Source organism: Annulohypoxylon maeteangense (genome assembly GCF_022496945.1).
Source record: "Annulohypoxylon maeteangense strain CBS 123835 unplaced genomic scaffold GGS22scaffold_1, whole genome shotgun sequence".
Taxonomy (NCBI): Eukaryota; Fungi; Ascomycota; class Sordariomycetes; order Xylariales; family Hypoxylaceae; genus Annulohypoxylon; species Annulohypoxylon maeteangense.
Genome location: NW_025953248.1, coordinates 390,583 through 414,174, shown reverse-complemented (window position 1 = coordinate 414,174; position 23,592 = coordinate 390,583). Strand labels below are relative to the sequence as shown.

The following is a 23,592-nucleotide window of genomic DNA, read 5'->3' as shown; positions in this document are numbered from 1 at the left end:
ACTCACATATCTACCAGTTATGAGGTTGACGGAAATGACGGTCTCTCATTAGGGCTTACTTATGAGACATTCCCAATCTGAGGTTTTTACAAGTTCTACTAGCGGCATAATCTAATCGCGCAACCAGAATCCAGATATATCGGACAGGGCTAAATACCGAGCCCGAGTGAAACGAGTGATACCTGCTAGAATAAGTAAAATAAGTATATTCTCCACGTTAGATGGGAAACATCGGTGCTGTTGTACTTAGTGGCGGCGCGTGACTAATATGTTGTGTGAGCTTGGCCATAGTTCCAATCGCTGCTGAGCTTACTATATCATGACGATGAGGGCGGATTGCTGTTATCTGGGGAACAAGGATTAATAATCCTGTATCAGATTCCCAGCTGCATAGAATCGGTGTTTGTCGCTTCCTGGGCGGTGGATTATATGCATGCTTTCGCGGATATAAGTGGTTCTCTATATAATCTCCGGAAGCCGCCTCGGCAAGAGGTTGCAGATTGATGAAGCGGCTGAAGCCCGTTGGCCATAATCATAGTCGAAGGAGTTGGTACCAGTCTGAGCAAGCGAAATATCCAAAAACAATTGGCACCGGTGCTCATACGGCCGTGAATGTTATCTAAGGGATACGATGTTACCGACCAAATGGGAGCTAGTCACCCCAGGACAACTCGAAAGGGGTCGGGGTGGGGTTAGAGTCGTACACCTCAGCAAGCAAAAGCGAGCCACTGATTCCGAAATTCTATCGGGTCGTAGTCTCAAATAGCGTGTGAGTAGCCTTTGGCCAACAACCGAGGTAACGGTAAGAATCACATTGAGTGACAAAAATCCTTTGTTCGCTTTCGTCTGATTGGATTCGATAGTAGGTTTGTAGATAGTTGCTCGAGATAAGTATGCCCTGTACGTCCATCTAGCGGCATGCTAGTAGGGTCTTTGTAGATGACATATATGCGTATCACACGTGTATCTAAGGATAGTGAAGGATTGTGACACCATGGATTTCGGGTCGAGTCATCCTTGTTTCGAGATTCTTCATAAAAAATGAAATTCCTCTTAATTACTCAAACGCATTCTGGCGCTCTTCAAGTGATTAGTCATGGAGCCGCACTCAGAAAATGCCAATAGGAGCGAGGATGCTGAAACTATTGCTGTCGGTTCTAGCGATTCAAGTTTACGACTCGAACTTGCCCCTCCGGAATTGCCTCTGCTTCGCTACTGTATTCTAAGTGTCGGGTAAGCTGAAACCTCTTCGACACTTTTGAGCATCACCGGTTAACGTGAGAATAGAATTCAAGTGGGTTTGCTGCTGTCGTTCCTCGATACTTCGATTGTCGCCACTAGTCTCTTCGCAATAGGAATTGAATTCAAGGCTTTGACGACAATCAGCTGGGTAGCCTTAGCCTACTCTCTAGCATACCTTGGATGTGCTGTACTATTCGCTCGGATATCCGACATTATTGGTCGGCGCGATGCGTTCCTCGTATCATATATCATCTTCATTGCATTTTCACTTGCATGCGGATTTGCTAAAAGCTTAACCCAGCTGATAGCTTTCAGGACTGCGCAAGGACTCGGTGGTTCTGGTTAGTAAATATTCCGCTTGTCAGCACAGGACGACTGACTGTTGAAAGGCTTGTACTCTATTACGATGATAATCCTCCCCGAGATCTCGCCACGAAAAGCACAGAAGTTCCTCGGAGGTATGATTGGGATTGTGGTAGCCATGGCAGGTGTGCTAGGACCGGTCCTTGGTGGGTTATTAACAGAGTATACATCGTGGCGATGGATATTCTGGATCAAGTGTGTTTTTTATTAGGCGTGAGAGATCAACGATATACTTACATATATTCAGTGGACCTATAGGTGGAGCGTCGATGCTTCTCTTCTTCCTGATGTGGCCGAAGCCTCAGTATCTGCCAAATACCGAAAGACGAACTTGGAGGGAACTCGACTACCTCGGCTCGATCCTTCTCATTGGAGCAGCTGTATTAGTTGTGTTCCCATTTCAGAATGTCGGCACCTTGACAGATCGGTGGTCACAGGCCGTATTCATTATCCCACTCATCATCGGTGTAATCCTGTGGCTGACTTTGTTCGCATGGTCTATCTTCATCGAGAAACGCTGGGTCCATAAAATAGTACCGGCACTCCCCATGCGCCTACTGCGGAACCGCGTGTACGCTGCTGCAGTTCTCAACACACTGCTCATCGGATTCCCCTACTTGCTTATCATCTATGCATTTCCTCTTAGGCTGCAGATAGTGAACGGCAAGGACTCACTACTGGCCGGTGTCATGCTACTTCCAATGCTAGGATCTAGCGCCGTCGGCTCCGTTATTTCGGGAGCTTTCAATTCGAAAGGAAACAGAACATTCGAATTGCAAATTGTGGCTTCTTGTTTCGTAGTCCTTGGTTGCGGACTATTATCGACCCTTTCTAGCTCATTTACGCTTGAACCGAAAGCGTTGGGATTTTTAGTTTTTGTCGGTCTTGGATTTGGCATAATTGTGTCCACAGCAACTATCGCAGCGACGGTGGAATCATCAACTGGGGATCATGGTTAGTCTTCAGCCATTGAAGTATGATTGATTCCCCATTCTAACTCTATAATAGCCGTTGCGCAGGGTGTGATGGCTCAAGTTCGGGTTTTAGGCGGCAGTATAGGTATTGCTGCATCGTCTGCTATTGTGGGAACCAGAATCAAAGACCAGGTTGGAAGTTTGGAAACTAGCTGGCTTCCTTCACCTGAAGGTGCCGGAGATGGTCTAACTCATACTCAACAGATCGCTGTCCAACAAGCATATTCCGACGCATTCAACGAGGATATGCGTGTATGTGCAATCATTGGAGCGTTTGCAATACTTGTCAGTTTTGGTATGTTCAGTCGAAGACGGTTGATTATACCGGAGCATAGCGAGCAACACACAAAAGAGAGGGCGGAAAAAAGAAAATCTGCTCGAATTTCGACAGTTCCCACTAATGGGACATTTCTCTAAGCTGCACGCTCAGCGATTGTAAAAGGGATAAGGAAATACTGATGGAATTTAGAAAGAGACCTTGACGCTTAGTTGCGTCTAAAACGGGAAGTTAGAAGCAAATCTGAGCGATATTCTCAAGATGTTGAGATGGCGTCGGATATTTGTTGCATTTCGTCATATAGAAGATGTGATGTGTTCTAGGCTTTATGAACCTAGACGGCGATCATTCGGAGCATGCAAGCGTCAGAAGTAACAGGGGTTATGGAAAGGGGAGAGGAAAAGGGGAAAAGAGAGAGCCCTGGCAAGAACTAGAATGTCCCTGGCTGGACGACAGCCTTGAGGTTGTTAAGGTAAAATGATAATTAATCAACCTCTAAAAACTTGAAAGATATTACTTGATCGTCTAGATACTTGCTCATGATTGATCGATCGATGAATAATGTATTGGTTGGGTTATACTCGATAAGTATATCATGCATCGTCGTCGACATCGAATACATCCATGGATATTAATAAGAGAGCATAGAGCATTGAATCATGTGGAAATAAATTAATAGAAATGCCGGCTGAACTTTGCAATCTGGTCTGTGCGTCGGCACTCTCCATAGAAATGATATGTCGACCAATCAGACCCAGAATTCGCTACCATTCCAACTTGAAACGGCTTCAATAATTGCTAGCGCGGCTTGGCAGAGGATGGCTTATTCTCGTTAAATGCTTATCGATGTTCTAATTTGAGCGATAGAAGTTAGCGTGATTGGCACGTTTCTGAAGTCGACACCTTTTTGATTATTCCGTCCCTGTACCTCGTATTGATTGTAATGTATTCCACGACGGCGACGACAACGGCGCGCAATTGAAAATTTAGTTTCAAATTCCATAATCCTCATAGTACCGACCTATTTCTTTTCGACTTAAGGGATTCGTTCTCGTATTCTCGCTCATGAATCCGTAAACGCATCTCGCGCCTATAGACTTCAGCCCAAACGGCGGTCTTCCTTAAAAAAAGGGTCTTACGCCCGTAGCGATCTCGAAATCTCTTGCGCGCGCTCTCATCAGCGTGTCGCCCCCTCACACTCCGAATGTTACCTTCATATGCATCTTCGGCCGGTTCTAAGATGATGTCCCGGCATCATTCCGCCGGAGTTTCCAATGGCTACCCGCGAAATAACACATTTGATATCTCCCCTCACAGGTTCGTTGACCCCCTTCGTCTCTAGCGCGTCAATCAAGCTTGACATGGTTTATATGGTTAGCCTTATGAAAAATGACATAGGTACTGACTGGTAGTAAATCAGATTCCAGCCTCGCGCCGCAACACCCGCAGCTCGTCGACGGAAAAGCCTATTAACACGACTAGGTATAATCGTAGTCGTCGTCGTTCTGATTTGGCTGTTCATCTCATCGGGAAGCGGTGTATTTACGTCGATTTTTTCCTTGGGCCTTATAAGTACGAATAGCGATGTTTTGATGGATACTGTCCGATATTACGATCTTTCGAATGTTCAGGGAACCGCTCGCGGCTGGGAAAGAGAGGAACGCATTCTCATGTGTGTCCCTTTAAGAGATGCCGAACCACATCTCAATATGATGTTCTCACATCTTCGAAACTTTACCTACCCCCACCATCTTGTCGACCTCGCTTTCCTCGTCTCCGACTCGAAAGACAGAACGTTAGAAGTGCTAATCGAGAAGCTCGAGGAATTACAAGCTGCTGAAGACCCGAAACAACCTTATGGAGAAATATCGATCATCGAAAAAGATTTTGGTCAGAAGGTCAACCAAGATGTGGAGAGTCGTCACGGATTTGCGGCACAGGCAAGTCGCCGGAAGCTGATGGCCCAAGCGCGTAATTGGCTATTAAGTGCTACTCTTCGGCCGTATCATTCCTGGGTTTATTGGAGAGATGTCGATGTTGAGACAGCGCCATTTACCATTCTAGAGGACTTGATGCGTCACAACAAGGATGTCATTGTACCAAGTGAGTCCCCTTAAGATTTGCTGCGGCTGTTTACTGTGTTGCTGACAATACTATAGATGTTTGGCGACCACTTCCCGACTGGCTTGGAGGCGAACAACCATACGATCTGAACTCATGGCAGGAGTCGGAAACTGCTTTGGCACTTGCAGACACCTTGGACGAAGATGCCGTGATTGTAGAGGGTTATGCTGAGTACGCTACTTGGCGGCCCCATCTTGCCTACCTCCGTGACCCGTACGGTGATCCAGATATGGAAATGGAAATCGATGGCGTCGGAGGTGTTAGTATTCTAGCCAAGGCAAGAGTATTTAGATCTGGTGTCCATTTCCCGGCTTTTAGCTTTGAAAAACATGCTGAAACCGAAGGCTTTGGCAAGGTAACGTCTTTCATGATCCCACAACTCCACTTAATATTAACAGTATATGCAGATGGCTAAACGCATGCAATTCTCTGTTGTTGGACTTCCCCATTATACAATCTGGCATTTGTACGAGCCTAGCGTGGATGATATTAAACATATGGAGGTACGTTAGCACCCCACGTTTTCTATATATATGGAAATATGCTAACTTGAATTAGGAGATGGAGGCTGAGCGTCAGGCTAAAGAGGCTGAAGAAAAGGCCAAGCAAGACCGCGAGAAGCAGGTAAAGGAGCAGTTTGGTGACGCCAACGCTCAGTGGGAACAAGACAAATCAGGAATACAAAACCTGGCTAAGGAGGCCCAGAAAGAACAGAAAGAGCAGAAAGAACAAAAAGTCGAGGCCAAAAAGGAAGAGTCGGGTCAAGATTCAAAAAAGGCAGCTGATAAGGTCGAAGAGCAACCCAAGAACAACCAATTTAGGGTAGCGGCCTAGAGTTCAATCACTACGATAAAATTACAGGCATGGCCTTCGGTTGTATTCAGGCTCTTCACCGCAGTGCCGGACTTACCTTGCATCATGAGCACAGGAAGATATAAAAAAAATCGGATTGGGCTAAGGGGGAGGGTAGGCGCGCACACGTTTGATCAGATATGGTCGTGTACAATACGAGGACCATGGTGAGGATCATGGCACGGCGTTTTGGTAGTGTCGACGCATGATTATGAAGCATGGAAGTTTTTCTTTTGAACTGAACGCAAGCAACGGAGCTGCGTTATTAATTGTATAGACCGGCCTCGAGGCTATATTACTAGTAGATATTTTGTTCCAGCTATATCCTGGCGATTTCGTTTCTTGATGAGCTAGCTAGCTACCTAGATGTATCACCAATATCTTCGAGTTGACTTGATATTTCTAGTAAACGACTTTATGAAGTGATAGATGGTATGTACCTCACTTAATACTTATGGATTATATAAGACTTAAATAACCTTTTTCTGAAGTCAATTTCCCCTTTATCGTAATGATGAGGTAAGAGGCTTAGGTAATTCTTAGTGTGGTAGGGGTTGCCGCCACGCTGTTATAATCGGATCAACACTTGCCGATTAAAATTCGGGCAGCTGGCAACGGTTTCCTGGCACGTGCAAGATTTCTAAGGACCCAACACCACGGCGATAGGATAAGATCTACTAGGTACGATACTACTATTCACGACAGCTTGTCCGTACCTACATATTAAACGTCATTGGACAGTACAAAAGGGTCTTGGATCATTTAAACCTTAACGACGCATACACGAACCTCTCAAAATCCAGTTTCCACATTCCGCATTCCGTACGCCAATTTCTCTAACTCTCAGCCTTGTCGATTTATATCTTCGGGATCTTCGAGCGTGCGACAACGATATCGAGTCGCGACCCCTCTCTCTTTAGATCCAGTGGCGCCTTTGTAGGTGACGATGAGTCGAGATGAACACGGAAATAATACAATGGAACAAGAACTTGCGCCCGAGCCGAATAGTTCGGGTCTTCAACATCGCCAAAGCGCAATAGGGAACGCGATCGTAAACGCCAATGCTCAGTCGCCCAATACGCAATATCGAAGCCGACCGGTCACAGTAGCTGTTGATCCCGTATCCCTAGTTATATCAGAATGCATTTCGGTTACCTCTGCTATGCGAAAGCATGCTCGGTGGGCGGGCTCATCGGTATCTTCCATCCTCGGAGGCAATCCGAATCCCGTCCAGCTAGGTCCGCCTAGTCCTCTCCTACGGCCGGGTAGTAAAAGCTCTACAGCTAGCTTCGGAGCAGATAGTGCCCAGGACTTTGGAGTCGCGAATAGGTGGGGCTTGCGTGGGAAGAAAGGGAAGAGCTTTCAGGACAATCCTCTGATGGCTGGCTTTGGTCGTCTGCGCCATGAATTATCGAGTTGTAAAGGTAAATCTCAGGAACCTAGTATTTAATCTATGGAAGGAATATTGATCGAAGCTCTAGATATACACGACTTCGATGCCCCCGCACTCCTAAACCCATTCCTCCAAGTGATCCAGGCTTCCTCGACCTCCGCCCCCATAACCATACTTGCACTAAAAGCGATCCGAAAGTTCCTCTCCTACGGGTTCATTAGCCCCGGCTCGCCACGATTCCCTCTTGCCATGCAATCGTTGTCGACGGCAATAACACACTGTCGCTTCGAGGCCAGCGATTCTGCCCAAGATGAGGTTGTACTGCTTATGATCTTGCACCTCATGGAGGATATGCTCTCTGGTCCGGGCGGCGCATTACTAAGCGATGAAAGCGTTTGTGAAATGATGGAGACTGGCCTAACTATGTGCTGCCAGTCACGTCTATCCGAGCTTCTCCGTAGGACAGCCGAAGCGGCTATGGTCCGTATGTGTCAGATCATCTTTGAACACCTCAAACATCTGGAAGTTGAAGCTGGCGACGACTTACAGGCCCTGGATAACCAGGCCAATGGGGACATGGAAGGCGTTAAAATGATTCCGTCCACCAATGGTAACGATGTTATTGCGTCTTCAGACGCCCCCACGACTAATGAGCCACGAGAATCATCATCTGGATCCGAGAATACCGCTCATGAAGTGGAGGATAGATCGAGGAGGGAGTCCGAGGAATCTGATGATGACACGGAAATTAAACCTTATTCATTGCCGTCTATGAAAGAACTCTTTAGGGTTCTCGTAGATCTCTTGGATCCTCACGACAAACAGCAAGGCGACACGATGAGGGTCATGGCATTGCGCATTATTCATGTTGCATTGGAAGTTGCTGGACCTTCCATAGCAAGACATCCAGCCTTAGCTTTGGTCGCTGAAGATCGTTTATGCCGACATCTGTTTCAGCTCGTCCGATCTGATAACATGGCTATTCTCCAAGAATCACTTATCGTGGCCGGGACACTACTTGAGACATGTAGAGGTGTTTTGAAACTTCAGCAGGAGCTTTTCCTATCCTACCTCATCGCATGTTTACATCCACCAGTTGAAATACCACGTGAACCTAATATCGACCCTTCACTTTATGATGGTATCCCTCAAAGGCCGAGCGGTGTAAAACCTCCCCCATCTCAAGCAGGTAGTGGGCGATCAACACCAGTTCCGGTGAAAGACCGGCAGAAGCTGGGCATGGAAGGTGGTGCTCGCAAACCGGATGCTCGACAAGCAATGGTTGAAAGTGTCGGCGCTCTGACTCGAATGCCGGCTTTCCTAGTTGAGTTATTTGTGAACTACGATTCGGACGCAAACCGTGGTAACTTATGTGAAGATATGATCGGGTTACTTTCGAGGAGCGCCTTACCCGATTCTGCGACCTGGAGTACAACTAGCGTCCCTCCACTGTGTTTGGATGCTCTTCTTGGGTTTGTCCAATCCATAGCTGAGCGTCTAGACGATGAGCCATTTTCTGATGGATTGCCTGATCAAACGACGTTACGAGATGCAAGACGAAGGAAGAAGATAATTGTCAAGGGCGCCACTAAGTTTAATGAGAAACCGAAAGAGGGATTAGGATATCTCAAGGAACAGGGAATCATCGGTGATGACGCTGCGTCGGTCGCGAAATTTCTCAGAAGTACATCACGAATCTCCAAGGCTGTTCTTGGTGAATTCCTCGCGAAAAGGGGTAACGATGAGTACCTAGAGGCGTTTTTGGATCTATTCGACTTTTCTGGTAAGCGGGTCGATGAAGCAGTTCGACTTCTTCTCGAGAGCTTCCGGCTTCCAGGCGAGTCGCCGCTTATCGAGCGAATAGTGACTACCTTCGCGGGGAAGTATTTCGCATCTTCGGGCTGTGATATTGTAAAAAGCGAAGATGCAGTGTTCATTCTTACATATGCAATCATTATGCTCAATGTTGATCAACACAGCCCGAAGCTCAAAGGCAAACAGCGTATGGAACTAGAAGACTTCGCGCGCAATTTACGGGGCGTCAATGCTTCGGAAGACTTCCCCCCTGATTTCCTTGCCGCCACTTTCGAAGCAATTAAAGTCAATGAGATCATTCTCCCCGATGAGCATGATAATAGACATGCGTTTGATTACGCATGGAGGGAGCTTTTGCTCAAGACTGAATCTGCAGGGCCGTTAGTCCTTTGCGATACCAATATCTACGACGCAGATATGTTTGCCGCTACCTGGAAGCCAATCGTCTCGACATTGTCTTATGTGTTCATGTCGGCCACCGACGATGCGGTGTTTTCCCGGGTTGTCACTGGATTCGATCAGTGTGCTCAGATTGCTTCCAGATATGGCGTTGCGGATGCGCTAGACCGTATCATTCAGAACCTCAGCTACATGACTGCCTTAGATGAGGATGAGTTGGCAAAGACTGGTCTGAACACGGAAGTTAAGGTATCAGATGATAGTGACACCGTTATGGTTAGCCAACTCGCCGTTAAGCTCGGCAGAGACTTCAAAGCGCAGCTCGCTACTCTCGTCCTCTTCCGTGTTGTGAAGGGCAGTGAACATGTTATTCATCATGGATGGGAATATGTAAGTGTATCTTGGTCTGTATTGGTTCTTCCCTAACTAACTTATGTAGATTATCCGTATCTGGTTGAAACTATTCGTTAACGCCCTCATTCCATCGTTCTTTAATGGCGACGAAGCATTGAACTTTCCCAAAATTCCTCTCCATACACCATCTCAGGTCATCGACAGAGCGACGAAAACCACCGACGCGAGTTTATTTTCAGCATTAACCTCGTATATCTCCAGTTATGCAGCCGACGACCCACCAGAACCATCATCCGAAGAGGTTGAGAGTTCATTGAGTACAGCCGATTGTATCAAAGCCTGTGACCTAGAAAGCGTCTTTTCAAATATTGCGTGAGTCGTCTATCAGTTAATTAGCTAAACATTACTAAACGTAGTTCAGGGCTCTTCCAGCCAACTCCCTAGCTCCACTCGTCGAAGCCTTATTAAACGAACTACCTGATGATGAAAGCTCAACTGTTCCCGTTATCACAGTTAAGCAAGAGAGCTTGCCGTCATCGCCTTCTACCTCTAAACCTGCGTCTGGGAGACGAACCTATGACCCCGCGGTCGTATATATCCTTGAATTCTGCTCGGTTCTTGCATTGAGGGACGACGAAACCGTTGGACTGCTCGGCAAAGCAGTTGCAGAAGCTCTTCAGATGATTCTGCGCGATTCTCCTCAACACCACCCCATCCTTGTTTCGCGGGCGGTTTTCTATCAGTTTAGCATATTAAAGGCTAGTTATGTAAGCAACGCCACAACAACCGCTTATGGGTTGGTCTGTACTAACTGGATAGGATCATGACTTTGTACGAGCACCGGTCCTTCTACACGCTATATCCAGCTTCCCACCGGAAACTCTCTCAAAAACTTCGCAGTTAGTTCTGCAAGGATTGAAAATCTGTATCGAACAACCAGGTCCTCTACGGAGCGAAATCATGACATCACCTGATTTTTGGGTTATTCTACGCACTCTTGCTAGCAGCTCTAATGCTTCTCCGACCGTCTTCGAGATACTTGAGGGAGGAGTATCGGGCTCGCCGTCTGCAATAATCGCGGATAACTATGAAGCTGCTATCGCCTTGCTAAATGAGTACGCCAACGCCGCTAAAATCGGCGCTGCTGTTGAGCAGAAGGGTGAGAAAAGGCAGAGAAACGCTCGGCCACCTAAGAAAGAGGCCAGTGATAATGCTGTAGTCTCACGAGGCGTGAAAGCTATCAATCTCATTTCTAGCATGACAGCTCGTATTCCTCATTTGATGAAACAGTCACACCTTGAGAATAGTGAGGGTAAGTCCGCTGTCGTACGACTCTGCATTACTGTACTAATCATTCTGTAGCCTGGTCGGCATATTGGTTACCTATTTTTCAAGCTTTAACGGCACAGTGTACCAACCCGTGCCGCGAAGTGCGATCCTTGGCATTCTCGTCTCTTCAGAGGTCACTTTTGTCTCCCGAGTTAACCTGTAGCGACCACAAGGAATGGACTGCTATTTTCGGAGAGGTCCTGTTCCCTCTAATCTTACGACTCCTAAAACCAGAAGTATACTCATCAGATCGGGATGGCATGAGTGAAACGAGAGTACAGGCAGCCTCGCTTCTATGCAAGACATTCCTGCAATACCTTGTGCTTCTCTCCAAATGGGATGGTATGCTAGATCTATGGCTCAAAATCATCGACATCATGGATAGGTTGATGAATAGCGGACAAGGTGATAGTCTTGTGAGTCTTCTTAAATCTCCGTTAATCAATAGCCAATAACTAATGTCATATCTAGGAGGAGGCTGTCCCCGAGAATCTGAAAAACGTACTCCTATTTATGGCTAGCAGTGGGTACCTTGTTCCGCCGAGCAAAGATCCCTCGCAGGAGAAACTGTGGGTAGAAACATGGAAACGCATTGATCGTTTTCTACCTGATTTGCGTACCGAATTAGCATTAGAAGAGCCGGAGGCGGTGCAGGAAGAGCAACCGCCACAAGTGGAACAACCAGTTGAGCCAGTTGAGCAGCAAGTAGATAAGAAAAGCATTGTTCAGGAGGAGGTTGCAGCAACTTGATAGTCGACAAGGAGACGTGGTATGTGTGTACCCTTTGTGGATGGGAGCTATTACAAGTTTTACGATATCATAGACAGTACGTGCAGTGCGAATAGAGATGGGGCTGCCTTAGTTGTGTGGATTGTATAATAGAGAGAGTTGAAGAGGGGCGGCCCCTGGAGTGCAAAATACCTATATACCTAACTTATTCCCTAATAAAATGGCGACGACATTATGCGAAAATAGGGAAAACGGCGTAAAAGTAGGGATTAATAATTGCTTACCTAACGTTTCTTGTTTTCCTAATGGAAAATTCTTACTAAATTCTTACTAAGAGAATTTGGATATGCATTTATCAATCTATGCAATTACCACAATAGTTTGTCTTTATCGATAAGGCATCTCATTTATAGAGCTCTACGAAGTAGCGCTTTGTCTTATTCCAGATTCAAACATTCGCAACTTCAAACTTCAAACCCACCTGAACGCCATCGTTCAATTTGAAGTGATAGCAGTACCCAAGATATTACGACGAGAGAATATCTAGCAAGATGGCTTCAGGCCCACCCGTTGCCACGTATGTGTCATTGCACTCCGACACATACAATTCCCTGGCTATGTGTTTCGTATCATTCTCGTCTCGTCTAAGTATAAGCTAACCCGATCTTTTTTCCCGTTTCGCAGCGTTTACGTGAAGAACCTCGAGGAGCGCGTCAAGCCCGAGCCCCTCAAACAGGCCTTATCAGCCGTATTCTCCGAATATGGAAATGTCATCGACATCGTCGCGAAGCGCAACCTGAAAGCCAAAGGACAGGCCTTCGTCGTGTTTGACCGCCCGGAATCAGCTGCCCAGGCCGTTGAGGAGATCCAGGGCTTCGAGCTGTTCGAGAAGCCGATGCAAGTCGCGCTCGCGCGTACTAGGAGCGATGCAACTGTTCTAAGCTCTGGTAATAAAGACGAGTTCGAGCTGCACCAGCGAAGACGGTTGGCTGAGAAAGGTACTTCAATTTGCCCCTTCAGCAAATTCGGAGAAGAAGAAGCAATGCTAACACCCCATCCTTCCAAACAGACAAAAAGAAAGCCTTCGAAGCAGCGGAAGAGCAAAAACGCCTCAAGCGTCCCGGCGCCGTCCCCGCTCCAGGCGAAGCCTCGCGTCCCGCAAAGACAGCGCGCGGCCTCAAGCCAACGGGTCCCTCCGCAGGTCCCAACGCCGTCGTGCCCGACGAATACCTGCCCCCGAACAAGATTCTCTTCGTGCAGAATTTGCCGGACGACTACCACGACATCGAAGCGCTTACCGGTATCTTCGGACGCTTCGAGGGCTTCAGAGAGGTGCGGTTGGTTCCTGGTCGCAAGGGCATCGCGTTTATTGAATACGAGGCCGAGGCTGGGGCTATCACCGCGAAGGAGAATACGGCGGGTATGTCGCTTGGTGAGAAATTCATTAAGGTCACGTACCAGAGACAGTAGATTCGGTCCTGGTGCTAGTGGGATGGCTTGTATGATAGATAGTCTGCTTATACCCCCTTTTGCACTTGGCTTAATGTGGATATCGTAAATGGCAAGTAGGTAACCATTAGTAGCAAAGTGAAGCGAAAAGACAGATTGCGAGATTTGCTTATGACATACATATATTCATGTTCTCTTAATTTGCTCTGGTGCGGATTATAAAATAGAGGAATCCAAAGTCATTTCAACTTCTTGGTATCACAATAGGAGTACAGATACACTAACGACAAGCCGACGAACCCAACGGATAACATAGTTCAGGTCCCGGCTAACTCCCCTCCTTCCATCATTTCATCATCTCAACAAACCATACTTCATTCTAGAAAATCACATCGTCGTCCTCGCCGGTGGCCAGCATATCAGTCGGCGCCGAGTCGTCGGGTTTGACGTTCTCCTGTCCTTCCTTTGCTTCTTGCGCCTCTTTCTTCGCCTTCATCTCGGCATCTGCTGCTGCGGTGTCGCGTTGCTTTTTGCCTGCTACCTTCTTCAGTCTGTAGAATTCTTCTCGGTCTAGCTCGTCGAGCTCTGAGTTGATGTCTTGAGGTACGGTTAGCTACTAAGACAGTTTGGCCGGGATAATTAAGGAGGTGGGGTTACATTTGATGGTGTTCTCTGTTCGGGGGATAATGACGTGTTCGCTGTAGCTGAGTTAGTCTCTATGCACGAGGTATTAGATTGGGGCATCGGGTTGTTTTACATTGCGTTTACTATAGTCGCATGATTAGCTTAGTCCAGTCATTACTCAATACTTGCGAAACACATACCTCTTCGGTTCACAACCTTAATAACCTCATCTAAAATCACGAAGGCAGTCTGCAGACTAGCTAGCTCAACCAGCGTCTCGACTGCACGGGCATAAGTCTCTCTGCACCGCTGGACCTGCTGTCCACCCTTGCCTAGACCAGTAAGGCCGAAGTCGTTGTTCCCCTCTGTCAGGTAGCTCTCGAAGGCGGGAAGAAGCACACCGGAGACGTTGTCTTGCTTGGTGCGAAGTCGGAAGCGCGCCGATCGGGCGGATTCTTGCACTTGGTAGCCAATATCGCCTCCTACAGCATACGAAACTTCTGCGAGAGAGAAGGCGGCGATTTGCATGACACGTCCCATCTTGCGCTTCGCTTCGTCGATTCGGCGTGTGATTTCTCGGAAACGTCTAGGTTTAGGAGTTAGTGGTGGGAGAGTGGTGAAGTTAGAGAGATTGGGGAACGTACTTGGTTAGGGCTTCGCTCTTCCTCTTCAGTAAATTATGGCCCGTCTCGGCTCCCTTGAGCTTCGACTTCATGATACCCAACGACTGTCTCGTCGGGAAGACAGCTTCTCGGTCCTATATAGTATATTAGAATCGTGCATAGCTATGCAGCAGGTCCAATATGGTAGTGATTGTTGACATACTCCAGCTCCCGACATTGTGTATTATCCGTTGTCTTCGATCGTTTGTATCCGTAATATTTCGGGATATTCAATAGGTTCTAGCCCAGTGGTGGTTGTATATACAATTCGAGAGTTCTAGAGCGAAGGGAGATGGAGGATGAAAGCTGATTGGAAGAGGGTTGAAGGCAGTTGCTAGGTACTCGTGATGACTTTATCAAATAGAGCATCAACGATTGAGGTGCAGTTGCTAGCAGCAGTGATACTAGGTACATGTACATGACGAAAGTACCAGGTACACATGTACAAGTGGGGCACACACCGTTGCGCTTTGGTAAATAAATGAACACATGATCCTTGTATATGGATTTAAACTCCTACGATTGAATTATGAAAACTCGGAATCTTACAGGTTGAACGATTGCCATGGTCCTGGAATTCAGAAAAAAATCCTAACCAATCCTACGTGATCTTTAAAATACCTACCTAGCTGGAACCTGTCGCGCGTTCACGGTCGGTCGCCTCCCACTTCGACGCACTTCGACGCCTGAGGTCGAAATCAGTCGCCAACCCAATCCCTTTTTCGACGATGCCCTGACTATCTCGTTTGCACCGTCGACCTGCAGACATTATCTGCGAGCGATCGCGCACGACCACAATCGCTGGCATATTTCTCTTGAAAATGTCGCCAAATGGCCTGACCAATGGCATCCGAAGTGCCCGACAACCAGACCTTCACCTTGTCGTAAGTATATTTTTTATCTACCCATGTTCGATAGCAATTATATTAATAATTATTATCTGTCCTTTTCTCTAGCTAACACCACTTTAGACAGATGAAGATGCCGTATACGAACAGGATATTCTACGGGATCCAGGCAGCACAAAGCCATGGCTAGCTTACATCCAGTTCAAGCTCCAGCATGGCACACAACAAGAGCAGGCCTTTGTTCTCGAGCGGGCTTGTCAACAACTACCGAGGTCGTACAAGCTTTGGAAGATGGTAAGCAAATCTTGATTCCGTTTCACCTCGCGATACCTTCGTATCATACTAATGTAAAAATGCTAACGTTGGGTAGTATTTGCAATTCCGCACGAAACATGTCTTAAAGCTGAATGCTGCCGTCTTCGCTTCCGAGTACAAGAAAGTCAACGCCCTATTCGAACGAGCACTAATCCTGCTCAACAAAATGCCTAGGATATGGGAATTGTACTTGAAGTTCTTACTGAAGCAGCCACTCGTTACCCTTACCCGGCGCACCTTCGATCGAGCACTACGGGCGCTTCCTATAACCCAACACAATAGAATATGGGCACTCTACAGACCGTTCGCCAACTCCGCCTCTGGCGTAACGGCAGTCAAGATTTGGCGGAGATATATGCAGGTTCATCCCGAAGATGCCGAAGATTTCATCGAGCTTCTAATCCAGGTCGGTCTTTACACTGAGGCTGTGAAGAAATACATCGACATCTTGAACAACCCGCGATTCAACAGCAAGCAGAGCAAAGGACATTACGAGCTATGGAGCGAGATGGTTGATCTACTCGTAGAGCATGCCAACGAAGTCGAAACTGGGCATGAAACTGGCATTGACGTCGAGCGAATTATTAGGAGTGGTATCGACAGATTTGCCGATCAAAGAGGAAAGCTCTGGTGCGGTCTAGCGACGTATTGGGCAAAGAGGGGGAGCTTCGAACGCGCTAGGGACATATTTGAGGAGGGGATAACAACAGTCATGACTGTTCGAGACTTTACTCTCATCTTCGACAGCTATGCCGAATTTGAGGAATCTATCATTGGTGCGCTAATGGAATTAGCATCCGAACGAGCCGAAGGAGGAAAACTTGATGAAGATGCCGACTTTGATCTGGATATACGCATGATGCGATTCGAGCAGCTTATGGACCGTCGACCATTCCTCCTAAACGATGTGTTGCTACGGCAAAACCCTAACAGCGTCTTGGAGTGGGAAAAGCGTGTGGCACTTTGGGGGGAGAATAAGGTTGAGGTTGTGCAGACATACACGGACGCCATTGCTGCGATCAGTCCCAAGAAAGCAGTTGGTCCCTTTCATCAACTATGGGCGAACTACGCCAAGTTCTACGAGAAGGGGGGCGATCTACGAAGCGCGCGAGTCATTATGGAGAAGGCTGTCAAAGTCCCTTTCAAATCAGTTGCGGAGCTGGCCGATATGTGGATCGAATGGGCTGAGATGGAACTTCGCAACGAGAATTTGGATGAGGCAGTCAAGATCATGACTAAGGCCGTGCAAGCTCCGAAGAGATCAACTGTGGACTATTTCGATGAGACCCTATCACCACAACAGAGGGTTCATAAGAGTTGGAAGCTATGGAGTTTCTATGTCGACCTTGTAGAAGGCGTCGGCACCCTCGAAGAGACAAAGAAGGTCTACGAACGAATATTCGAACTTCGTATTGCTACACCACAGACCGTTGTCAACTACGCCAACTTGCTGGAAGAAAACAAGTACTACGAAGAATCCTTCAAGATCTACGAGAGAGGGCTGGACCTCTTTAGTTACCCAGTCGCTTTTGAATTATGGAACCTCTACTTGACCAAGGCAGTAGATAGGAAGATCGGTATCGAACGGCTCCGTGACCTCTTTGAACAAGCAGTTGAAGACTGTCCTCCCAAATTTGCTAAGGTACTCTATCTTATGTATGGCAACCTAGAAGAAGAAAGAGGTCTGGCAAGGCATGCTATGCGCATTTATGAAAGAGCAACTCGAGCCGTGTCAGACGAAGACCGTGCAGATATGTTCAACTTCTATATCACCAAGTCGGCATCGAACTTCGGAGTCCAGTCTACGAGACCAATCTACGAAAGGGCTATCGCTGCCCTTCCCGACGAAGAGGCTCGAGATATGTGTCTCAAGTTCGCCGACATGGAGAAACGTCTAGGCGAAATCGATCGTGCCCGTGCCATTTATGGCCATGCATCGCAATTCTGCGACCCGCGTACCAACCCTGCATTCTGGACTAAGTGGGAGCAATTTGAGGTGCAGCACGGTAACGAAGATACATACAAGGAGATGTTACGTATCAAGCGTAGCGTACAGGCACAGTACAATACGGATGTCAACTTCATAGCATCTCAAGCCATCGCACGCGCCAACCAACGAGGGGCGGGTGAAGGTACCAATGGAACAGGAGACCCCGAGGTCGCCGACGCCATGGAACAACTCGAACGGCAGGCCCGAGCGCCAGTAGGGTTTGTGGCAGCGAGTACAGGACTCGCGGGGACGATGCAAAAGGAGCAGCAGCCCGCGGCGCCGGCGAATCCAGACGCCATCGATATCGATGACATGGATGACGAATGAGACGACATTAGTTTCTGATCCCACAGGTGGCTTTTTTATACTGGTTCATGTTCATGTTCATTTGGCATAGGGTTGAAGGGAGCTTAGGGAAAGGGACGGGATAGCAAATCCAATCATCATCAACGGGCAGCATATTTTCCGTTTGTCAACGTGTTCTTGTTTATTTCCTTCCATCCACTTCCTCTCTAAACTTCCGAGGTTTCTTTCCTGTTTTCTGTCCTCCTTTATTTGTTTTCACTGTTACCGGTGCATGCATAACAAAACAGCACACTTCACGGCGGTGCAGATTCCGCTGATACCTACTACATATGCTAACATTACCTTTACTACCTTACTACCTTACTACCTTACCTTCCATACCTTCCATACCTACATAAACTACTATCCGATCCAACGCGAAACCTTACCTGCTTATTTAGGCATCTGGGTGTTATCTGGGTATCTAACTGCTTCTTTCTTTTTTTTAACCGATTGAGTGAATGCGCGCGTCGCCTAGTATGTATGTATGTCTCGCGACCTGCGTTGTATGATGGATCGAACCATATACCCCCCACATCGAAAATGGATAGGGAAGTTTGGTTCCTGTTAGGGTGAGACGGGTATTCACCAGCCTCACCAACTAAACTTAGCAATGATTCATGCAAATTGGCTCTTGTCTAGGACTACGAGATCTTTATACTTGCTAACGTAGTACGTAATCCGCGATCAACCAAATTGAGGGGCAAGGCTGGCTGAGAGACATGGCTTGCATAGGTACCTAGTCGTTGCGGGTTCAGGTCTACCTTAGTAGACTTCATTTCTCATCAACATTCAGAAGCACAATGGTCACTCGGTAAATCCAAAAAAACGACCTGGAGATGAATTGTGTGTATTTATTGATTGATTGATTTATCCTTTTCCGTAGCAAGCGAAACGTAAGAATTGAGTTTTTTTCCGAAGGCAAGAAAAAGCAAGGCAAATCACGCTAGGTTACCTATACATCCTCCTCATCGTCATCATCAGCATCAATGCCGAACATCGACATTAACATCAACTTCCGCGATACCCTATGTATGTAATACAGGCGAACGAATCAACCAGCCCCTTCAAGCACAGGAGCCGCGGACCCATCAATACTTTCTTCTCCCTTCCCACCGAGACCTCGTCTGAGTGGACTCGACGGGCGTGTGTGCGTACATGTACGAGTTCGAGTTCGCGGATGTGTTCGTGAGGGCAGGAGTATGGGCGCGAGCGCGTGCGTCGGTTACGGCCCTCGCGACCCCGGCCCTACTCCATCAGCGGCAGCCACACGGTCCGTACCTATTGGCTGCCCTTGCGCTGCTCGGTGGTGCTCCCGTGGTGTTGGTCTTTGAGGGTGTTGCCGACGCTGCCGCGGCGGCTGGAGCCGGAGCTTGATACGGACCACTGCGGGTTGGGTGTTAGTATTACTTTTATGTTACTGTTTTATCACAGGGTTGAAGGGTTCAGGGCGTAAGACATGTCTCAGGGGGTGAGTACATCGGTAGGTGAATTGAATAACCTCCGATGTTTGAGACACGAAAAGTGGGAAGGGGATAGGGGTAGAAAGAGGACCACAGGATTACATACACGTTTCGAGTGCGCCTTGTGGAACTCCTCGACGGCATCGCGGTTACGTTCGACGTGGCCGTCTCGGGATGAGGGCGTGGCGTAGATGCTGCCCTTGCGCTTTTGGAAGCGTGAGGGGGGTGTTTTGGATGCATCTATATGAAATCTCTCGTTAATACATAGATAGGACTATCATGAAAAGGGAGACTCACCCCATTCGTCTGTGTTGGAGTAGTCTCGCGACACAGTTCGTTCCCTGGCTGGCGGCTGCTCACCGGCGAAGCCATTCGTGTATTGGGGTGCCTGTCCTTGGTATCCCGTTGCCATCGTGGTTGTGTCTGGGTTGAGTAGGTATGGTATGGTATGGTATGGTATAAGCTACAGGTATAATAAACGTCTAGGTGAAGTTATGGATTAGCTTCAAGGTCCCGGGATTATAATTCGTCTAATATTCTTTCAAAGAAGATAATAGAATTGAAATACCTTAGGTAAGAAGTGTGTAATAATAAGAATGTATTCTGGTTTAATAAGGTGTGAAGTTGAAAGGATCGAGATCTGTACAAGACTATTTTTCTCTCTTTGACCCAGATATCTGGGTTTGGACCCCTTTATACGACGGGAAGGTGCAAACTACCTCAAGTGCTTATTATCGAACCAGATAGATAGAGTTTACAAGTACCTCGCCTTCCATGGCCCCACGTACGTAATTCCACCCGATCTTTCCTCGAATCTCTCAAGCTCGAGAAAGCAATTGCAACCTTGCAAGACATGTGGCGGAGCAAAAGGCAACTTCTCTCCGTCTCCTGCTCCATCTGTCCATCTCTCCACGAGCTCCTTTACTCTCTACATACCCGGACGATTGTCTAAGAATTAACTAGAGAGTGGATGATCTACTAGAGTAACAAAGGAGCACCACCCGGAAGTGGTAAATGGGTTGCCTCCCGGGTATTATGTCGTGAGACCCCGGATTCTCATTGGTTACACTGCAGTCATCTCCCGTATCTGTCCTGGTTTGGGGCAGCATCACGACTCAGTCGCATACGGCATAATCGATATAAGAAATACCAAGCTCCAAAGCCAAGATGACGGCCAGGGTAACTAGCGTGTTGCCTAGACATCCGAGCTGATCCAATGGCAGCCCGTCCTTTTTTTAAACTTGCATATGATAGCTTTAGCTCCCTTCACGAGTCACAAAATGGTCCTACGCTTGTGTTGCTCTGTATTCGTCATAACCACCCAGACCACCTAGATCATTTAGCTCTGATTATGTATGCCAATGCCTCGCTTCTTCCCTACTTCTTGCCCCCCTCCTCGCTTCTATGATACATACCTAGGTAAGGGTATCCTATCTTATCATGATGTAAATCGGCCTAGATGAGTCTCGATCTGCGATGCAGCTATGATAACACAAAGAGCTCCCCCAGTAGTCTCTTGCCAAGCTCTAAGCTCTATCACCGTGGCTGTGTAAGTCCGAGCCATCTGACCTGCAGGTGGTGTGACATAAACCGAATTGAAATGAAATCCAGAATACCTTCATGTGAGATATTGAAAAGATACCCGTGAGATTCCCGTAGCTGTTTATTCTATATAATCGTATAGTAGTCGTAAGTTAGCCCATGACGTCATCGAGGGTAACGGCAGTCGAAAAGTATTCCCCGACCGTTTTTAATGGAAGTGTGGGCACCAATCAGAATGGGGTAATTCAATAGAGTTCCATAAATTCCCGAGATGTAATTAGGAGTTGAATAATCAACCCTGTCCAACTTGCACCTTTCCATATCAATACACGAAAATATATGATATCAATTCAGATATATGATATATTACCCTGACAGTCAGGTAATCTATTGGAAACGACACCATAGGCGAGATTAGATCGCCGATAACTTCCCTTTAATTATCTTGCATTACCGAAAGATCCTCCGTAACCAACATGGAGATAGACGGTCCTTATGATGTCCATCGTGGTTGGTCACCGGGAAGAGACGTGATAATTGTTTAACTAATGCAGATGATCGACAGTTTTAACATCCTACGTTTGTGGTCTCATTTAGGTCTAGACTCCTCTCTAGACTAATTGTCCGCGGAACGCGGGGGGAGGCGGGGGTAGAGGCGCAGTCAGCAACTATCGAGAAACTTGTACAGCTGCGCAGCTGTGTAGCTCCAATACGCATAGTAGGTATGGCTCCAACTCTTGCAGGTCCGCGTTGTAACCTCGATCTGTTCGACCTGCCTCGACATACATGCGGCACATGTGAATAACCAAATAAGTCGACTAAACCACGTTATGCTAACGAGTTATCGTACTGAATAAGCGCTGATAACCATGCCATCCTCCAATAACCATCGCAGCCAAGATGTACGACGAACTCGTTAATATAACCACGCCGCCGTATTTTCCCGCCCCGAAATGCCCTCGCTCCGTCGACGGAGTCATCAACGCTGCGCTAATAGGACCGACGAGGACATTCCCGATACCCTGTAAAAAGATAAATATCGAATATGTCGATACCACGATGGACGGGTCGTCGCTGACTGCGCGCCCCATCGCAACCCGCATCGTGCCGAAGCCATACCCGAAAAACCCGTACACGAGACTGAATACAGCCAGCAGAGCTACCGACTTGCCTAATCCCCAAAACGTCAAGGAGGCCAGCGACGCCGTGACGCAGCATACAATAGCCAGAAAGCTGACCGGAAGAGACTTGTCCGACAGGTACCCAAAAGCGAATTGTCCGAGAACTTGCGCGACGGACATGAGAGCCAGGAGCAGCGCGCCGCTTACTGGCGAGATGCCAATTGAGGCCGCGTAAGATGGCAAGAACACGGATGGAAAGTAAAAGCCGATGCCCTGGACAAGGATAGCAAGCGCATAGATCCAGAAAAGAGGGCGCTTGAGAAACGCCCAGTCGGTCTTCGCCAGCGCGGCGCTCTCAGACGCGGGGAGTCTGGGTTTAAAGAGCGGGACCAGTGGGGCCGTAAGCGCGGCCAGCGCCACAGCGTAGATGCGCAGCGTGGTTCTCCATCCGTATCTATTAAGCAGATACTCCATGACGAAGGGTAGAAAAGCCCCCGTGACGCCCGACGAGGCGGAGATCAGCCCGAAGGCCATGCCCTTGCGAGCTACCCACCACTCGTTGATCATGTTGATGATAGGATAGGTAAGGACTACGAACCCGAAACCGTACATGACGCCTTGGGTGCCGATGAGCCCACCTACCGTCCTCGAGAAAGAGGCTACGACGAGCCCGCAGATGCAAAACGGCCACCCGATCCATATCTGATGTCGCTGGTATTTGGGGAACCGCTTGGTGAGCATGGCGGAGAATGGGGCGCCGAGATGAGCGAGACTCTGTGCGAGTGTGCCGATGAGCGCGATGTCGGAACTCGAGTCCCGGAATTCGGGCTGGTTCGTGTAGTAGTTCTGGAAGACACCGAAGCAGGCCGGATACCCTATTTTTCTCGTCAGTCCGTTATCTGGTAAGTAGTGTGTAGGTGAGCTTAGGACATACCCCAGAAAAAGGCTTCGAAGACTAGGCCGGCTATGAGGACGGTCCAGGCGTCCCGACCCCCGTCGACGGGTTTAAGTTCCTGAGGCGGACCCCTTTCTTCGATTACATCGTTATGGCTCGTAAAGATATGCGGTCGTTCTTGAAGCTCTAAATCGGCACCATGACCCTCAGCGGACGACATCTTGTCTAGCCAAGGATATGACAAGGTAAGGTAAGGTATTGAACCTTAGTGATTGGAAATACCCAATCTTTTAATCGACCATTGCTCAACCTTTGGATTATATGGTTATCTGTGAGTATATCGTCATATCACGTGCGTCAGTACGTTGGTGCATTCCATGGTTGAGATGGACGGCTACAAGCGGTGTAGTTGCGGTGTCGGGCGCAATTGACAAATTAGATGGACCTCGCTCAAGTAATCGGATCTTGGTGATATCTCGATAAATTC

The 23,592-nt window shown here is 47.8% G+C and overlaps 8 protein-coding genes across 8 annotated transcripts; 5 read left to right on the top strand and 3 right to left on the bottom strand.

The window, feature by feature from the left end:
• Positions 1-1,096: 1,096 nt before the first annotated feature.
• On the top strand, positions 1,097-2,996 carry GGS22DRAFT_176880 (major facilitator superfamily transporter; the record flags this gene model as incomplete). Its single annotated transcript, XM_047963469.1, has 5 exons — positions 1,097-1,233; positions 1,288-1,583; positions 1,632-1,800; positions 1,853-2,559; positions 2,614-2,996. The coding sequence occupies 5 exons, from the start codon at positions 1,097-1,099 to the stop codon at positions 2,994-2,996; spliced, it is 1,692 nt and encodes a 563-aa protein (XP_047823433.1).
• Positions 2,997-3,964: 968 nt separating this feature from the next.
• On the top strand, positions 3,965-5,855 carry GGS22DRAFT_1646 (glycosyltransferase family 62 protein). Its single transcript, XM_047961555.1, has 5 exons — positions 3,965-4,173; positions 4,277-4,959; positions 5,016-5,335; positions 5,388-5,483; positions 5,539-5,855. Exons 1-5 carry the CDS (start codon positions 4,061-4,063, stop codon positions 5,812-5,814), a joined length of 1,488 nt encoding a protein of 495 aa, XP_047823432.1. The 5' UTR covers positions 3,965-4,060; the 3' UTR covers positions 5,815-5,855.
• Positions 5,856-6,476: 621 nt separating this feature from the next.
• GGS22DRAFT_148681 (uncharacterized protein) lies at positions 6,477-12,171 on the top strand. Its single transcript, XM_047959030.1, has 7 exons — positions 6,477-7,256; positions 7,314-9,829; positions 9,879-10,165; positions 10,215-10,560; positions 10,613-11,105; positions 11,156-11,538; positions 11,594-12,171. Exons 1-7 carry the CDS (start codon positions 6,779-6,781, stop codon positions 11,870-11,872), a joined length of 4,782 nt encoding a protein of 1,593 aa, XP_047823431.1. The 5' UTR covers positions 6,477-6,778; the 3' UTR covers positions 11,873-12,171.
• Positions 12,172-12,307: 136 nt separating this feature from the next.
• Positions 12,308-13,478, top strand: GGS22DRAFT_148680 (RNA-binding domain-containing protein). Its single transcript, XM_047959029.1, has 3 exons — positions 12,308-12,428; positions 12,536-12,849; positions 12,921-13,478. Exons 1-3 carry the CDS (start codon positions 12,403-12,405, stop codon positions 13,319-13,321), a joined length of 741 nt encoding a protein of 246 aa, XP_047823430.1. The 5' UTR covers positions 12,308-12,402; the 3' UTR covers positions 13,322-13,478.
• Positions 13,479-13,485: 7 nt separating this feature from the next.
• GGS22DRAFT_1626 (vacuolar ATP synthase subunit D) lies at positions 13,486-14,966 on the bottom strand. The gene is made up of 6 exons (XM_047961241.1): positions 14,750-14,966; positions 14,569-14,681; positions 14,125-14,510; positions 14,058-14,067; positions 13,958-13,998; positions 13,486-13,897 (listed from the first exon to the last, which is right to left on the bottom strand). Exons 1-6 carry the CDS (start codon positions 14,762-14,764, stop codon positions 13,680-13,682), a joined length of 783 nt encoding a protein of 260 aa, XP_047823429.1. The 5' UTR covers positions 14,765-14,966; the 3' UTR covers positions 13,486-13,679.
• Positions 14,967-15,407: 441 nt separating this feature from the next.
• On the top strand, positions 15,408-18,066 carry GGS22DRAFT_182937 (TPR-like protein; the record flags this gene model as incomplete). The annotated part of the gene is made up of 3 exons (XM_047964025.1): positions 15,408-15,470; positions 15,558-15,728; positions 15,805-18,066. 3 exons carry the CDS (start codon positions 15,408-15,410, stop codon positions 18,064-18,066), a joined length of 2,496 nt encoding a protein of 831 aa, XP_047823428.1.
• An 816-nt stretch (positions 18,067-18,882) lies between these two features.
• On the bottom strand, positions 18,883-20,513 carry GGS22DRAFT_148674 (uncharacterized protein). Its single transcript, XM_047959028.1, has 4 exons — positions 20,116-20,513; positions 19,845-20,029; positions 19,654-19,787; positions 18,883-19,470 (listed from the first exon to the last, which is right to left on the bottom strand). The coding sequence occupies exons 2-4, from the start codon at positions 19,957-19,959 to the stop codon at positions 19,366-19,368; spliced, it is 354 nt and encodes a 117-aa protein (XP_047823427.1). The 5' UTR covers positions 19,960-20,029; positions 20,116-20,513; the 3' UTR covers positions 18,883-19,365.
• Positions 20,514-21,675: 1,162 nt separating this feature from the next.
• On the bottom strand, positions 21,676-23,576 carry GGS22DRAFT_148671 (major facilitator superfamily domain-containing protein). The gene has a single exon (XM_047959027.1). It carries the CDS (start codon positions 22,949-22,951, stop codon positions 21,923-21,925), a length of 1,029 nt encoding a protein of 342 aa, XP_047823426.1. The 5' UTR covers positions 22,952-23,576; the 3' UTR covers positions 21,676-21,922.
• Between the last annotated feature and the right edge of the window lie 16 nt (positions 23,577-23,592).

Bases quoted from the DNA above. Each gene is read 5' to 3' on its own strand.
- GGS22DRAFT_1646 (XM_047961555.1), top strand. From the start codon at position 4,061: ATGTTACCTTCATATGCATCTTCGGCCGGTTCTAAGATGATGTCCCGG. The intron at 4,174-4,276 runs GTTCGTTGACCC...GTAGTAAATCAG, and splicing joins TTTGATATCTCCCCTCACAG to ATTCCAGCCTCGCGCCGCAA. The intron at 5,336-5,387 runs GTAACGTCTTTC...CAGTATATGCAG, and splicing joins AAACCGAAGGCTTTGGCAAG to ATGGCTAAACGCATGCAATT.
- GGS22DRAFT_148681 (XM_047959030.1), top strand. From the start codon at position 6,779: ATGAGTCGAGATGAACACGGAAATAATACAATGGAACAAGAACTTGCG. The intron at 10,561-10,612 runs GTAAGCAACGCC...CTAACTGGATAG, and splicing joins GCATATTAAAGGCTAGTTAT to GATCATGACTTTGTACGAGC. The intron at 11,539-11,593 runs GTGAGTCTTCTT...TGTCATATCTAG, and splicing joins GCGGACAAGGTGATAGTCTT to GAGGAGGCTGTCCCCGAGAA.
- GGS22DRAFT_148680 (XM_047959029.1), top strand. From the start codon at position 12,403: ATGGCTTCAGGCCCACCCGTTGCCAC. The intron at 12,429-12,535 runs GTATGTGTCATT...CCCGTTTCGCAG, and splicing joins TCAGGCCCACCCGTTGCCAC to CGTTTACGTGAAGAACCTCG. The intron at 12,850-12,920 runs GTACTTCAATTT...CCTTCCAAACAG, and splicing joins AAGACGGTTGGCTGAGAAAG to ACAAAAAGAAAGCCTTCGAA.
- GGS22DRAFT_1626 (XM_047961241.1), bottom strand. The intron at 14,511-14,568 runs GTACGTTCCCCA...TCCTAAACCTAG, and splicing joins AAGAGCGAAGCCCTAACCAA to ACGTTTCCGAGAAATCACAC. The intron at 13,898-13,957 runs GTAACCCCACCT...CCGTACCTCAAG, and splicing joins AACAGAGAACACCATCAAAT to ACATCAACTCAGAGCTCGAC.
- GGS22DRAFT_148674 (XM_047959028.1), bottom strand. From the start codon at position 19,959: ATGGCAACGGGATACCAAGGACAGGCACCCCAATACACGAATGGCTTC. The intron at 19,788-19,844 runs GTGAGTCTCCCT...GATTTCATATAG, and splicing joins CTCCAACACAGACGAATGGG to ATGCATCCAAAACACCCCCC. The intron at 19,471-19,653 runs GTATGTAATCCT...CCCAACCCGCAG, and splicing joins ACAAGGCGCACTCGAAACGT to TGGTCCGTATCAAGCTCCGG.
- GGS22DRAFT_148671 (XM_047959027.1), bottom strand. From the start codon at position 22,951: ATGCTCACCAAGCGGTTCCCCAAATACCAGCGACATCAGATATGGATC.